At 51.1% G+C, this 11,587-nt stretch overlaps 1 protein-coding gene across 5 annotated transcripts in view; it reads left to right on the top strand.

Moving 5' to 3' along the window:
* The window catches only part of TENM4 (teneurin transmembrane protein 4), a 3,045,593-nt gene extending 3,034,329 nt beyond the window's left edge, over positions 1 to 11,264 (top strand). For all 5 annotated transcript variants that reach the window (XM_074400388.1, XM_074400391.1, XM_074400392.1 and 2 more), the window contains 2 exons: positions 2,963 to 3,105; positions 5,713 to 11,264. In XM_074400388.1, the coding sequence (XP_074256489.1) occupies positions 2,963 to 3,105; positions 5,713 to 6,471 (902 nt within the window). In that variant the 3' untranslated portion in view covers positions 6,472 to 11,264. The remainder of the gene's footprint in view (positions 1 to 2,962; positions 3,106 to 5,712) is intronic.
* The last annotated feature ends 323 nt before the right edge of the window (positions 11,265 to 11,587 follow it).

Here is an 11,587-nt window from a genome sequence, read left to right on the forward strand (position 1 = left end):
ACTTGTAATTAAGGCCCAGCCCTCTTCTCAGCCCCCCAGTTTCCTGAGAATTCGCAGTATTCCTGATAGAAGCTTTCCTTTGCAACTACAAATTCAGATGCAAGTTCTTAGCCTCAGGCCAAATGGCTTTATTGGGTGTTTTTTCCTCCTGTTCTGTTTGTTTTAATTTCCCAAAGAACCACCTGCCAAGATTTATAGAATCAAAGACTCTTAAAAACTCAGCGAGAAGAGGGACTTTGAAGAAAAGCTACTCCAAGCTCCTTCTGTTACAGATGAGAAAATGGAGGTCCTGGGATGTAGAATCATGGGTTGGGGGGAAAATAGAGAAAATCTTCTGTGAGCCAGGCACTGACTGAGTTGTATTCTTCAAAATACATTCAATCTGCCAGGCGCAGTGGCTCACATCTGTAATCCCAGTACTTTGGGAGGCCAAGACGGGCAGATTGCTTAGCCCGGGATTTCCAAACCAACCTGGGCAACATTAAATCCAGTAATTTAGGTAGCAGCTTAGAATAGTTCTTGCCACATGAGAACTGCCCCCAAATGGTAACACTTTTATTCTTCTCCAAAAAAAAGTATGGTTAAAAACATTTCTATTGTCAATATGCAGATAAGGAAACTACATCTCGAAGAGGTTAAGTAAACTGTCCCGAGTTCACACAGTTCGTAAGCTGAGGAGCCAGAATTTGGACCTGGGTTTGTCTTGCCTCAGCTGCGGTGTCTTTCCCTTCTATGATTTTGCCTAGTAAGGCTGAAATAAGTAGAATCTGGCTCCGAACTTCCCTTTCTACCACCACTCCACCTCAGTGCGACCAGGTTGCACACTCAGGAGAGGGGCCCTGCCTGGGACAACCAGAAAACAAAACAAAAACAAAGGCAAACACGAGGGTCTTGAACAGGGTAGCAACATGGGAGCCAGTGGTGACAGGGACATAGACCATTCCCACCAATAGGATGAACTCAGTGGGTGGCAGGTGGCAATATTGCCTATACCTGTGTGTTAGTCTGTTTTATGCTGCCGTAGAGGAATACCTGAGCATGGGTAATTTATCGGGAAAAGCGGTTTACTAGGCTCCCAGTTCTGCAGGCTGTGTAAGCATGGCACCCACACCTGCTCAGTGTCGGGAAGCTTTTACTCATGACAAAAGGCAAGCGGAGCCCGTGTGGCCAGGGTGAGAGAGGGAGCGAGAGGGAAGGGAAAGGTCCACACCCTTTTAAACAACCAGCTCTTGCATAAACCAATAGAGCAAGAATTCATTCATTGCCTCGGGGAGGGCACCAAGCCATCCTTGAGGGACCTGCCCTCACGACCTAAACTCCTCCCACTAGGCCCCCTCCAACATGAGATGTGGAGGGGACAAATATTCTAACTGCATCAGCCTAGAACCCAAACAGGACCTCTGGGATCAGAGTTCTACCTCCAGTGGAAAGAAGCCACAGTCAGGCTGGGCTCTGAGGCTGAACTCAAAATCCTGCCTCCCAAGACTTTGGATTCTTAGTCCCTGGTTGACATCTGCTTTGGCGTCTTCAGCTGTGCGTCTCTGAGGACGGCCGATCCACGCTGGGACACGGGCTGGCTGGCTCCCTCTGGCCCCAGTTTGCTCCCGCCTGCCATCTGAGGCTCTTCTTGCTCCAGCCACAGTCGTCCTTTCTGGCTCTTTCTCAAGCTTGCCGAGCTGCTTTCTGGTTAACTGAACACCCCCTTCCCCCACACTTTTCCTCTCTAGGCCTTGCCCTGTACAGTCATCTTGGCCTGAAGTGCCCACTTCATCTCTGCCAGTGCCTGACGAAAATGGCACAGCTTTCAGTGTCTGGCTTAAATGCCACCTTCTGCATGTGGTCTTGGTCAGCCTGTCTAAATAAAAGGCTTCTGCCTTCCTCTGATCTTTTTCCTTGTATCGAAGTTATTCGTGCCCATGTCTCGTCTCTCCTTCAGGGTTCTCAGTATGCAAGATGAGGGTCTGAATGACACAGTCCGTGGCACATAGAAGACCCTCAGCACCAGTGGGCCAGGTGACTGGCCCTCTTCATTTCCTCATGTCTTGGAGAAAATGAAGGCACAGGGAGGTTGTGGCATCCGTGGGCTGTCAGAGTAAATAAAAGGTAGAAGCAGAGGGAAGACTCTCTGAGCTCAGCCTAGGCCATCTCTGTGACCCGTGGGATTTTGACCCTGAAGCTCTAGTCACTGCACCGGGGTGGGACAGTAGAGGAGTGTTTCTTAACGTGAATTGTCTCTTTACAAGTCAATCATGAAAATCTTTCCTTTTGGTGGGTCTGGATGTCCTTTCTAAATGTCTCCTATGGATGTTGGGGTGAAAGGGAGGGATCTTCATCTGTCAACAGCTGCCCCTGGGTATGAAGCCAGAGGTCCTGGGAGTTAAAGTGAAAATAGAAAAGGAAATCTGGGCCGGGCGCGGTGGCTCAAGCCTGTAATCCCAGCACTTTGGGAGGCCGAGGCGGGTGGATCACGAGGTCGAGAGATCGAGACCATCCTGGTCAACATGGTGAAACCCCGTCTCTACTAAACATACAAAAAATTAGCTGGGCATGGTGGCGCATGCCTGTAATCCCAGCTACTCAGGAGGCTGAGGCAGGAGAATTGCCTGAACCCAGGAGGCGGAGGTTGCGGTGAGCCGAGATCACGCCATTGCACTCCAGCCTGGGTAACAAGAGCGAAACTCCGTCTCAGAAAAAAAAAAAAAAAAAGAAAAGGAAATCTGGAAACCTAGGTTCTATTTCAGTGTCATCACTCTTGGGTATATACTTGGGATGGGGATCGCTGGGTCCCAGGAGTACATTGGCTTTCATAGAGTGAAACTATTTTCCAAAGTGTACATAGCGGTTGAGTCTCCCACTAGCAGCAGTCCACCCCCTGCAGCTAACTATAGGCTGTGTGATAGAGATGGGTGGCATCTGAGGTCCACTTAATCCATGGAGACGTTTCTGCTTCCCTCCCATCTAGATGTTAACAGCTGGCTGCTCACCTTTGGATTCCAGCTGCACAACGTGATCCCTGGTTATCCCAAACCGGACATGGATGCCATGGAACCCTCCTACGAGCTCATCCACACACAGATGAAAACCCAGGAGTGGGACAACAGCAAGGTAATTCCCGTGCAAGGCTGCCACTCCTCAGGACGCTCAGACGTTACAGGAGGGGGTCCCTTCGGCTTTTCAGAAAAGCGTGGGCCAATGATAGATACCATTGTGGTGCCTCCACAGTGCCTGGCAGACTGTTGAACAACTGCTTAGTAACCCCACCACCAGGAAGCTGCTGGGGACACAGCCATGACCACACACAGATACTTACAAGCTGCAGTAAGGAGCTTTGTGTGTTACACTGAGTTTGGAGTTCCACAAAAATAATAAGCCTTTGTCACTTTGCAGAACAAAAGCGCAGGGAGAGAAGATGGTTCTAAATAAAAATATGACATTTTCCGAGCACTTCAATGCACCTGGCCTTATGTGAGTTACTCTATGTAACTCACAAAGATCCCACAGCCGTATTGTTCTCATTTTACAGATTGGTGCCTGAGGCTTTCCCAGTGCCACACAGCAAGTAAGGGGTAGAGCTGGGATTCAAACCCAGGTGTGCCTGTCTGTGTCCTCTAGCTGAGTACAGTGCCTGGCATACTGTCGGTGCTCAGAAAGATTCACTTTCTCTTGCTTGCTTTTATAACACCCAATTTCAGAGACTCAGAATTATATAGCTGGAAAGGTCTTTAAAAACAGTCTCATCCCACCCGCTCACTTCATGCATTCATTTGCTCATTTCTCCCCTCCCCACTACCCCAATCCATTCATGAATTCTCTATGAGAAGCCAGCTCTGTGCCAAGCCCCATGCTGTGCCCAGTGAACACAGGGATGAATCAGGCAGAGACCAAGCCTTCAAGGGATGCTTGCCCAGGGGATGACAGACTAAGGAGAAAAGCAGCATTGCCAGATGGCATGCTGCTGGTGGTCAGAAGCTCTCACATCCCTATTTCTTACTCCAGACTGATTCCTTTAGGCCTCAGCACACAACTATCTCCTAACAGACCCTGGAGAATGGGATTCTGCTCCCCTGTACGCTGGTGGCACTTCCCACACTGTATTTGAATGCCTCTTTCTAGATTATGAGCCCCAAGAGGGTAAGTACTGGGTCTCATTTAGTACCCAGCATACAGGATAGCACACAGTAGATGCATGGAACACTTTTGCTAAATAAATAAATGGCTGAAAGAAGTAAACAGCCCAGACATTTCCCCATTTCGCAGATAAGGGGACCAGGGTTGGAAAGCAGCAGAATGCGATGGAGAACCCGTCGGCCTGGCCCCATAGCCCATCATCTTTCTGCTGCCCCAGCCCTCCCACTTCCCACCACCCCCAGGCCCCACCCAAATGTCCGGGCATCGCTCTTCCCAGGGCTGAGCACTGCAGCACAGCTCTTCCTCCCCCACCAGGCTCTTTTCTGCACTCCAGAGAGCCCCAGTCTCTGACTGCCTGTCTGCCAACCTCGCCTGTCAATGAATTATTGATTTCTGCCCTTGGCAAGCATCGGAGATCTTTGTTGTTGAGCACTCTAGCTTTCGTGAAACTCTAGGAAATAATTGTTCACAGACAGGGTTCTATTAATTATAAAGAGGACTTAATTTCAGGGAGAAGCCGATGGGCCTGTTGCTAAAGCCATTTCCCTAACTTGCTGATAAGGCCCTGGAGCCTTCCTGAGTATGGCTTCTCCAAGCTCCCTGAGCCACAGGAGGGACAGGTAGATGATACACCAAGCTGGCAGGGCCCAACCTGTCCCCCAAAGCAGCCAAGAGGAGGAGGACCCCAGGAGCCCCAAGGAAGCACGGTGGGGCCGAGGCCCTCCTTGGAGCTGAGATGTAAATGCAATGGAGCGCAGTGAAGCAGGGTGGGAGGGTTAATACCCAGTCCCTGCCTCTCACCGTGTTATACCTTCTTGCCGAGATTGCATTTCTTGCCATTCCTCCATCTGACAGCACCCCGCCACCCCCACCCATCCTTCGGGTCCTAACTCAAGCCTGAGCCTCCATCCTCACCTCCTCCACCTTCAGGCCAAGAGTCTTCTCAGCCTTGTGTGCTCCTTCCTGCTCCAGCGGCCCTTGAAACCGAATCTCTGGAACTGGACAGACCGGGGTTTGCATGTTGACTTGTCATTAGTTGTATGTGAACCAGTGACAACCTCTTTGAGCCTCAGTTTCCTTAGACCTGAAATTGGAATAATAACAGCACTTACCGTATAAAGTGATTGTGAAGATCACTGAGATCATCCGTGGTAATTATTTGGCTCAAACATCAAGAAATGTTAGCTATGGTTATTACTAGTTCCTCTCTTAGGCCACCAATGATCACATTTGACTGTGATTATTGTTGTTATGTCTGCCTTTCTCCACTAAATGATGAGCTCTTTATGGGCAAGGATGATGTCTGATTCATTTTTGTGTCTCCAGTGCTCAGAAAAGGATCTGGCATGGATTAGATGCCCCATGAACAGTTTCTAAATAGAAGGGTGGGTACATGGACGGATGAAGGTCAGCAGATGTTCTGACCTTCTGGTGACCACCTGGATGTTCTGGTGGTCAGCAGTAGAGCTACATGCCACAGGTTAATAAATATGTGTGGTTTTGACTTCATTATTTAAGCTGATTCTCCAGGCTCTCAGGGTTTTTCCCCTTTGTCTTACTCTGTCTCTCACTCTCCCCCATCAGTCTATCCTCGGGGTACAGTGTGAAGTACAGAAGCAGCTCAAGGCCTTTGTCACCTTAGAACGCTTTGACCAGCTCTATGGCTCCACGATCACCAGCTGCCAGCAGGCCCCAAAGACCAAGAAGTTTGCATCCAGTGGCTCAGTCTTTGGCAAGGGGGTTAAGTTCGCCTTGAAGGATGGCCGAGTGACCACAGACATCATCAGTGTGGCCAACGAGGATGGGCGAAGGGTTGCTGCCGTCTTGAACAATGCCCACTACCTAGAGAACCTGCACTTCACTGTTGATGGGGTGGACACCCATTACTTTGTGAAACCAGGGCCTTCAGAAGGTGACCTGGCCATCCTGGGCCTCAGTGGGGGGCGGCGGACCCTGGAGAATGGGGTCAACGTCACTGTGTCCCAGATCAACACAATGCTTAATGGCAGGACTAGACGCTACACAGACATCCAGCTCCAGTACGGGGCACTATGCTTGAACACACGCTACGGGACAACGTTGGACGAGGAGAAGGCGCGGGTCCTGGAGCTGGCCCGGCAGAGAGCCGTGCGCCAGGCGTGGGCCCGCGAGCAGCAGAGACTGCGGGAAGGGGAGGAAGGCCTGCGGGCCTGGACAGAGGGGGAGAAGCAGCAGGTGCTGAGCACAGGGCGGGTGCAGGGCTACGACGGCTTCTTCGTGATCTCTGTCGAGCAGTACCCAGAACTGTCGGACAGCGCCAACAACATCCACTTCATGAGACAGAGCGAGATGGGCCGGAGGTGACAGAGAGGGCCAAGGCCTGGACTTCTTGCCAAAGACAGCTACTCTTTTGTGGCCACATACCTGACTGTGTTGTACTTTTAAAAAATGATTTTTTTAACAAGTGCAGAAAACAAAAAGATACTGGTTGCATTGTAACTCACGCAACATCCTTTTTTTTTTTTTTTAGAAAAGAGAAACACAAATTTGGCCTTCGCACATTTTTCGCAAAGAACAGGAGGTATTTTTTTCTGTAGTGTGATCACAATGAAAACTCGATTGTCGTTTGTTCCCTTTTCCCTTGAGGATTCTTCCCTTGTCGTTTGGGGTGTGTATCTCCTCTCTGAGACGCATCTCCTGGGGTGTGTCCTCGTCTGTCCCTGGGTACCCAGTGTGATGTGGGACATGAATGTCTGTGCTAACTTGTCTCTTGTGCAACCCTTTCTTCTTCAACTGGGGTCGGGCAGGAGTAAAGGGAGTGACGGGCCAGTACAACGCACCTTCCGAGGGGCCTGGGAGGGCCTGCCGCACCTTGGCCGGGCTCCCGCGGAAGAGTGCTGGGTTTCTTCTCACCGTGTTCTGTGCCTCCAGAGGACCATAGATGGCTTCACCTTGCTCCAGGGAATGTCATGGTGGTGGTCAGCACCTTTTTTAAGCTGCCCCAAACTCCTGTCCAAGCTTTCTATTTTGATGCGAAATGAAACCCCCTACCCCTTTTGCAAATCCCATGTAGCTGTCGGTGCCACCACCATGCCGGGATAGAGAAAGTGTCTCCCAGGTCCTTTCCCCCAGACCGGTGACGTAACTTCCTGGGCTCAGTGCCCCATCCTCCCGGGAGGGAAAGCACCCAGGATGCCTGTGATTGGTTGGTCCTCCATGATGTTCCTGTTCATCTCGTCCTCTCTCCCAAAGCCAGATGTGAGAGCCAGCACTGCACAGCAAGCCCTCAGTGTGGGCACCATGGCCACGGAAGGGAAGGCCACCCACGGCAAAGGGACGGCGGCGGTGGTGAGGGTACTAGCCTGCCTTCCGAGGTGAAGCCCACTCTGTCTGACTTTGAGTATCTTCCCTCCACTGCCCAGCTGCCACCACTGAGACGTAGGAATGTGGAGGGAGCTGCTTGGTGGCCTTTGATTCTGGAAAAATGCTTAAGAAAAAAAAAAAAAAAAACCGCCAAAGAGAGGAAGCCATGAGTCAAGCATCCTTCTAACCAGCTCCTGAAGTCCCGTCTGCCTCCACGTACAAGCTGATTGCAGAGCTGGAATGGGGCAGGATGGGCTTCCAGGACGTTTCTTAAGTTCTGAAACAGCTTTCCCTCCAGAGAAGCCCAGCCAGGGTGTGTTTTAGTGACAGGAAGAAAGGAGGAAAGAGCTGACGTGGTGTGGCCTGCCCGTGTCATACAACCCCTCCAGGAGCAGGGTAGTTCCCGAGGTGGGTGCCCGTGGATCTGGGAGGCCAGGCTAGCATGGTTGCTGTGAAGACCTGTGCCTCTGTCATCAGGGAGGGGCCTGAGCCCTCTCAGGAGCAGGGACAACACCCCCAAGCCGAGGCAGCAGCCAGCAGGCTGGGGGAGCAATGAGGGCAGGGGGAGTCACAGCCAGAGCTGGGAGCCCCTTGTTCAAGGATTCCATTCCTGGTTCATCCACCTAATTACCATTGTCGTTACCACTCACAAGAGGCTCTGGGAGACGGGAGGGGAAGCCAAACGCTTCCTTTTAAGCTGGGCTTCTTAGAAAATGGAACTTTTATGGGTTACATTTACATTAAGTGTGGAAAATGAATTCTGAGTCTGAGCTATTCCCCGTGGAAACCTTGTTGGACTGATAAGCTCATGGCACCTTTATAGCCTTACTCACAGAGTCTTCAGAATATTACACAAGTTAATGAAACCGAGAAGGTCTCTGGCTGCATGAGAATTGGAGCAGCATATAGTCTGGGTTCTGCCTGGCAGAGGGAGGCATCCAGAACTTCTCCGGAGAGGAGATGTCGCCTTACGTCATCCCACTGGGATTAGAGGATATGTTTCGCTAAGTGCTCTTCCTGTTTCCAAAAAGTCACACTGCCGCAGTGGTGCGGCCCGGCCTGCCTGTCCACTGGCTGCCCGTTGCCCCTGGACCCAGAGCTCGACTGCGTCAGACACAGTGCTCCCCAGGCCCGCCGTGTGAGGCATGAGCTGGAGATGAGGGCGCCCATCCGGCAAGATCGTCCTTGGAGGAGATGGAAAACAGTTTGGCCTAAAGAACGTGAGTTTTATTCTTCAGAAGGGACTTAGACCTCTCAGAAGGTACTCTTCAAACCAAGGGTCCTTGGGCAAAGCACTCCTGCCCGGTTGATCGGTCCCATCCTGGCTGGCCGACATCAGTGAAGACCTGCTGGATATCTGCTCAGAGGTCAGAGACAGCATGTGGCCCACGGGAACCAGTTCCCTGCGCCTCCCCCACCCCCGTCCCTCCTCCACAGCCCCCTCCCCAAAGGAACAGGGTGGATCAGAACCAGAGAATTAATGGGTCTTTCATTTCTTCCCCCCCCCCCATGGAGATGGGGTCTCACTGTGTTGCCCAGGCTGATCTCAAACTTCCGGCCTCAGGTGAACCACCTTGGCCTCCCAAAGTGCTGGGGTTACAGGTATGAGCCGCTGCACCTGGTCTGAGTGTTTGTTTCTTTAAAGGATCTTCTATTTTTCCTGGGCTACATACCACCATAGCAGCCCAGTTTCTGTGGGGAGAGAAGTTGAAGGATCCCGAAGCTTTAGAGAAAGGATCTCAGCTGTGGCACAGGCAGTGTTAGGCACCTCACTTTCACATTGGTGCTGTTGTATTGAAGATGGTGCTTCTGGCCTTGGCACTTTTGAGTTGGTTTCCATTTGGGCTGCAGGTGACTCATTGCCTCCCCTCTTGAGCTGTCCTCCTGCTGAGACCAGCAGTTCCAACCCCATGGCAAGGGAGGATTTGAAGTCCTAAGCCAGGGTTCCCTGTGCCTACGTGACAGGCTGTAAGCATCAACTCCCATCCTGAGCGCACAGGCCCTTCTGACACTAACCAGCCAAATCTGTTCACTCATTAGAGTGACCGGACCTCCCTCACCTGCCCAGCTGTATGATCCTACAGGACGCTGGCCTCTGACCTAGTGAAGGTTTATTTTCAAACAGTTCCTGCCTTCTCCCCTGCCCCGCACAGCTGCCAACTGGTCCCGCATCCTCAGCCCCTATACCACCACCTTAAATAGGACTTTACGGATTCCTCAACTTTTTTTTTTTTGTAGGATGAGATTTCCTTTTTACCCCCTGCCCTCCATTCCAGACAGACATTGCTGGAGGGCAGAGCTAGGACAGCTGCAGGAAGGGGAAGGCATGTCAGTCGGTTACTCCCTTGCCAGCCTCTGATCCTCATCTCTCAGAATTGTTGGCTAAGAATTAACCCAAGGACCACACCAGTGCCTGATTTCTACTTAGGCATAGAGAATTGGAAACACTCCCTGAGAAAGTTACCGAGGGTGAGAATGGCCAGGAGGTGTGCGTCCAGATAACCAGGAGGGGGCGCAGAAGAGGCTGGAGAGGCAGACCGGGCAGTGTTTTAGACGCAGAACACAGAACCCGAATTTAAAAAAAGAAGAAAAACAAGTCTTCTCAGCTGTGACTTTAAAGAATCACCTTTATAGATGGCAGGGATTTCTGTCACGGAAAGATGAGGCTTTCAGTGTGATATCTTAGAATGCCGTTACGCCACTTGCAGCCTTGCATTTGTGGTGGCCACGTGGTGAGGGTAGTGATGCTGAGCTTTCTGCCCAGGAGGATTGAGCTTTCGCGCTCTCAGCAGGTGCCAGGCTTGGGGATTTGAGCATCCACTACTCAGAATCCAGGCTATTCTCCACTCCTCACGGCAGCCACTAAGCCCAGGAGCCGGTCCTGGCCCAGAGACACATCTCCTGAGGGATCCCAGAAAGAACCCAGACTCTCCTTTCCCTTGGGGTCCTCGTTAGGACGAAAACCCCTCTGTTAAGGCACGTCATTCCCAGCTAGGTTTATACACTTGTCTTTATTTTATTGGAGGAAATGGAATTTAAAAAGAACTCTGCAGTTCAAGACCCTTTCATTTAACCTTCCAAAAACAGCAAATTCATTTTAAAGACTCATTGCTGAGGTGATAGAAACTTTATCCTCTCCAGCCTTTACATTTGCAAAAACCATCCTTGGGTACTTGACTGCCCCAGACAGTGGTGACTCTTAGGTTTCGTTATGAATGTGGAGGATCAGAGTTGGGGTAGGCCCAGGCGAGGGTCACTGTGTTTCTTACCCCCTCTGGAATGCCAAAGGCAAGGTACCAGCCGACCCCCCGGTCCCCGAGAAAATGTGATTTATTCTGAGGGCAAACTGCCAAGGGAGGACTCAGCCTGGAGCAGCTTGGCCGTCCCGGCAGGAGCTAGCCGCAGGTGTCTGGCGGGGCCCCAGCGGCGCTGGATTCACCCAACACCAGAATCCCACTTTTCTAAATCCACCTGTTGTTCTGAGGACCTCTGAACCCGCAGCTTCGGCAAAAGGAGTCTGTACCAAGCTGCCTCTGGATGACCAACACTAGAGACTCTGGCCTTACCATGTGGAAATCGTTTTCCTGAAGTCTGGAACTAATTTTGAGAAGTTTTTTTTCTCAACACTTTTGTGTTTCTAACACTGTATCTTGACTGTGTAAATACCAACAAGGCTGTAAATAAATGCAGATGTAGATACCTTCTAGAAAAAAAAAAAAAAAAGCATAAAAACAAAACCAGAAGTGATCCCGTGTAGCCTTCGTTGACAAATAAAAGACTATTTTGTGTTTAAAGGTGTCTGGTGGCCTTTGTTTGGAGATAGAGGCTTCTTGCCAGTCCCAGCCCTCAGCCGTCCTGGGTTTGGGCTTCCCTGCTGGCTGCTATCAGATTGACCTGGGGGAGTGCTGGGTCCTAGGCCCCAGGATCCCTCTTAAGCCCTCTAGGCCGCAGCTCTGTCTAGGGATTTCCAGAGGGTCTCCAAGACCTTGAGGCTTGACCTTGTAACTGCATGAGAGGATAAATATCATAGCTCCTCTGACATCGCTAGTGCATCATGGCTCTCCCGTCCCACTGCTGCCCTCATTCAAGACAGACTGAAGGGGCCAACGAACCCAGC

Source organism: Saimiri boliviensis, chromosome 6 (assembly GCF_048565385.1).
Source record: "Saimiri boliviensis isolate mSaiBol1 chromosome 6, mSaiBol1.pri, whole genome shotgun sequence".
NCBI classification, from domain to species: domain Eukaryota; kingdom Metazoa; phylum Chordata; class Mammalia; order Primates; family Cebidae; genus Saimiri; species Saimiri boliviensis.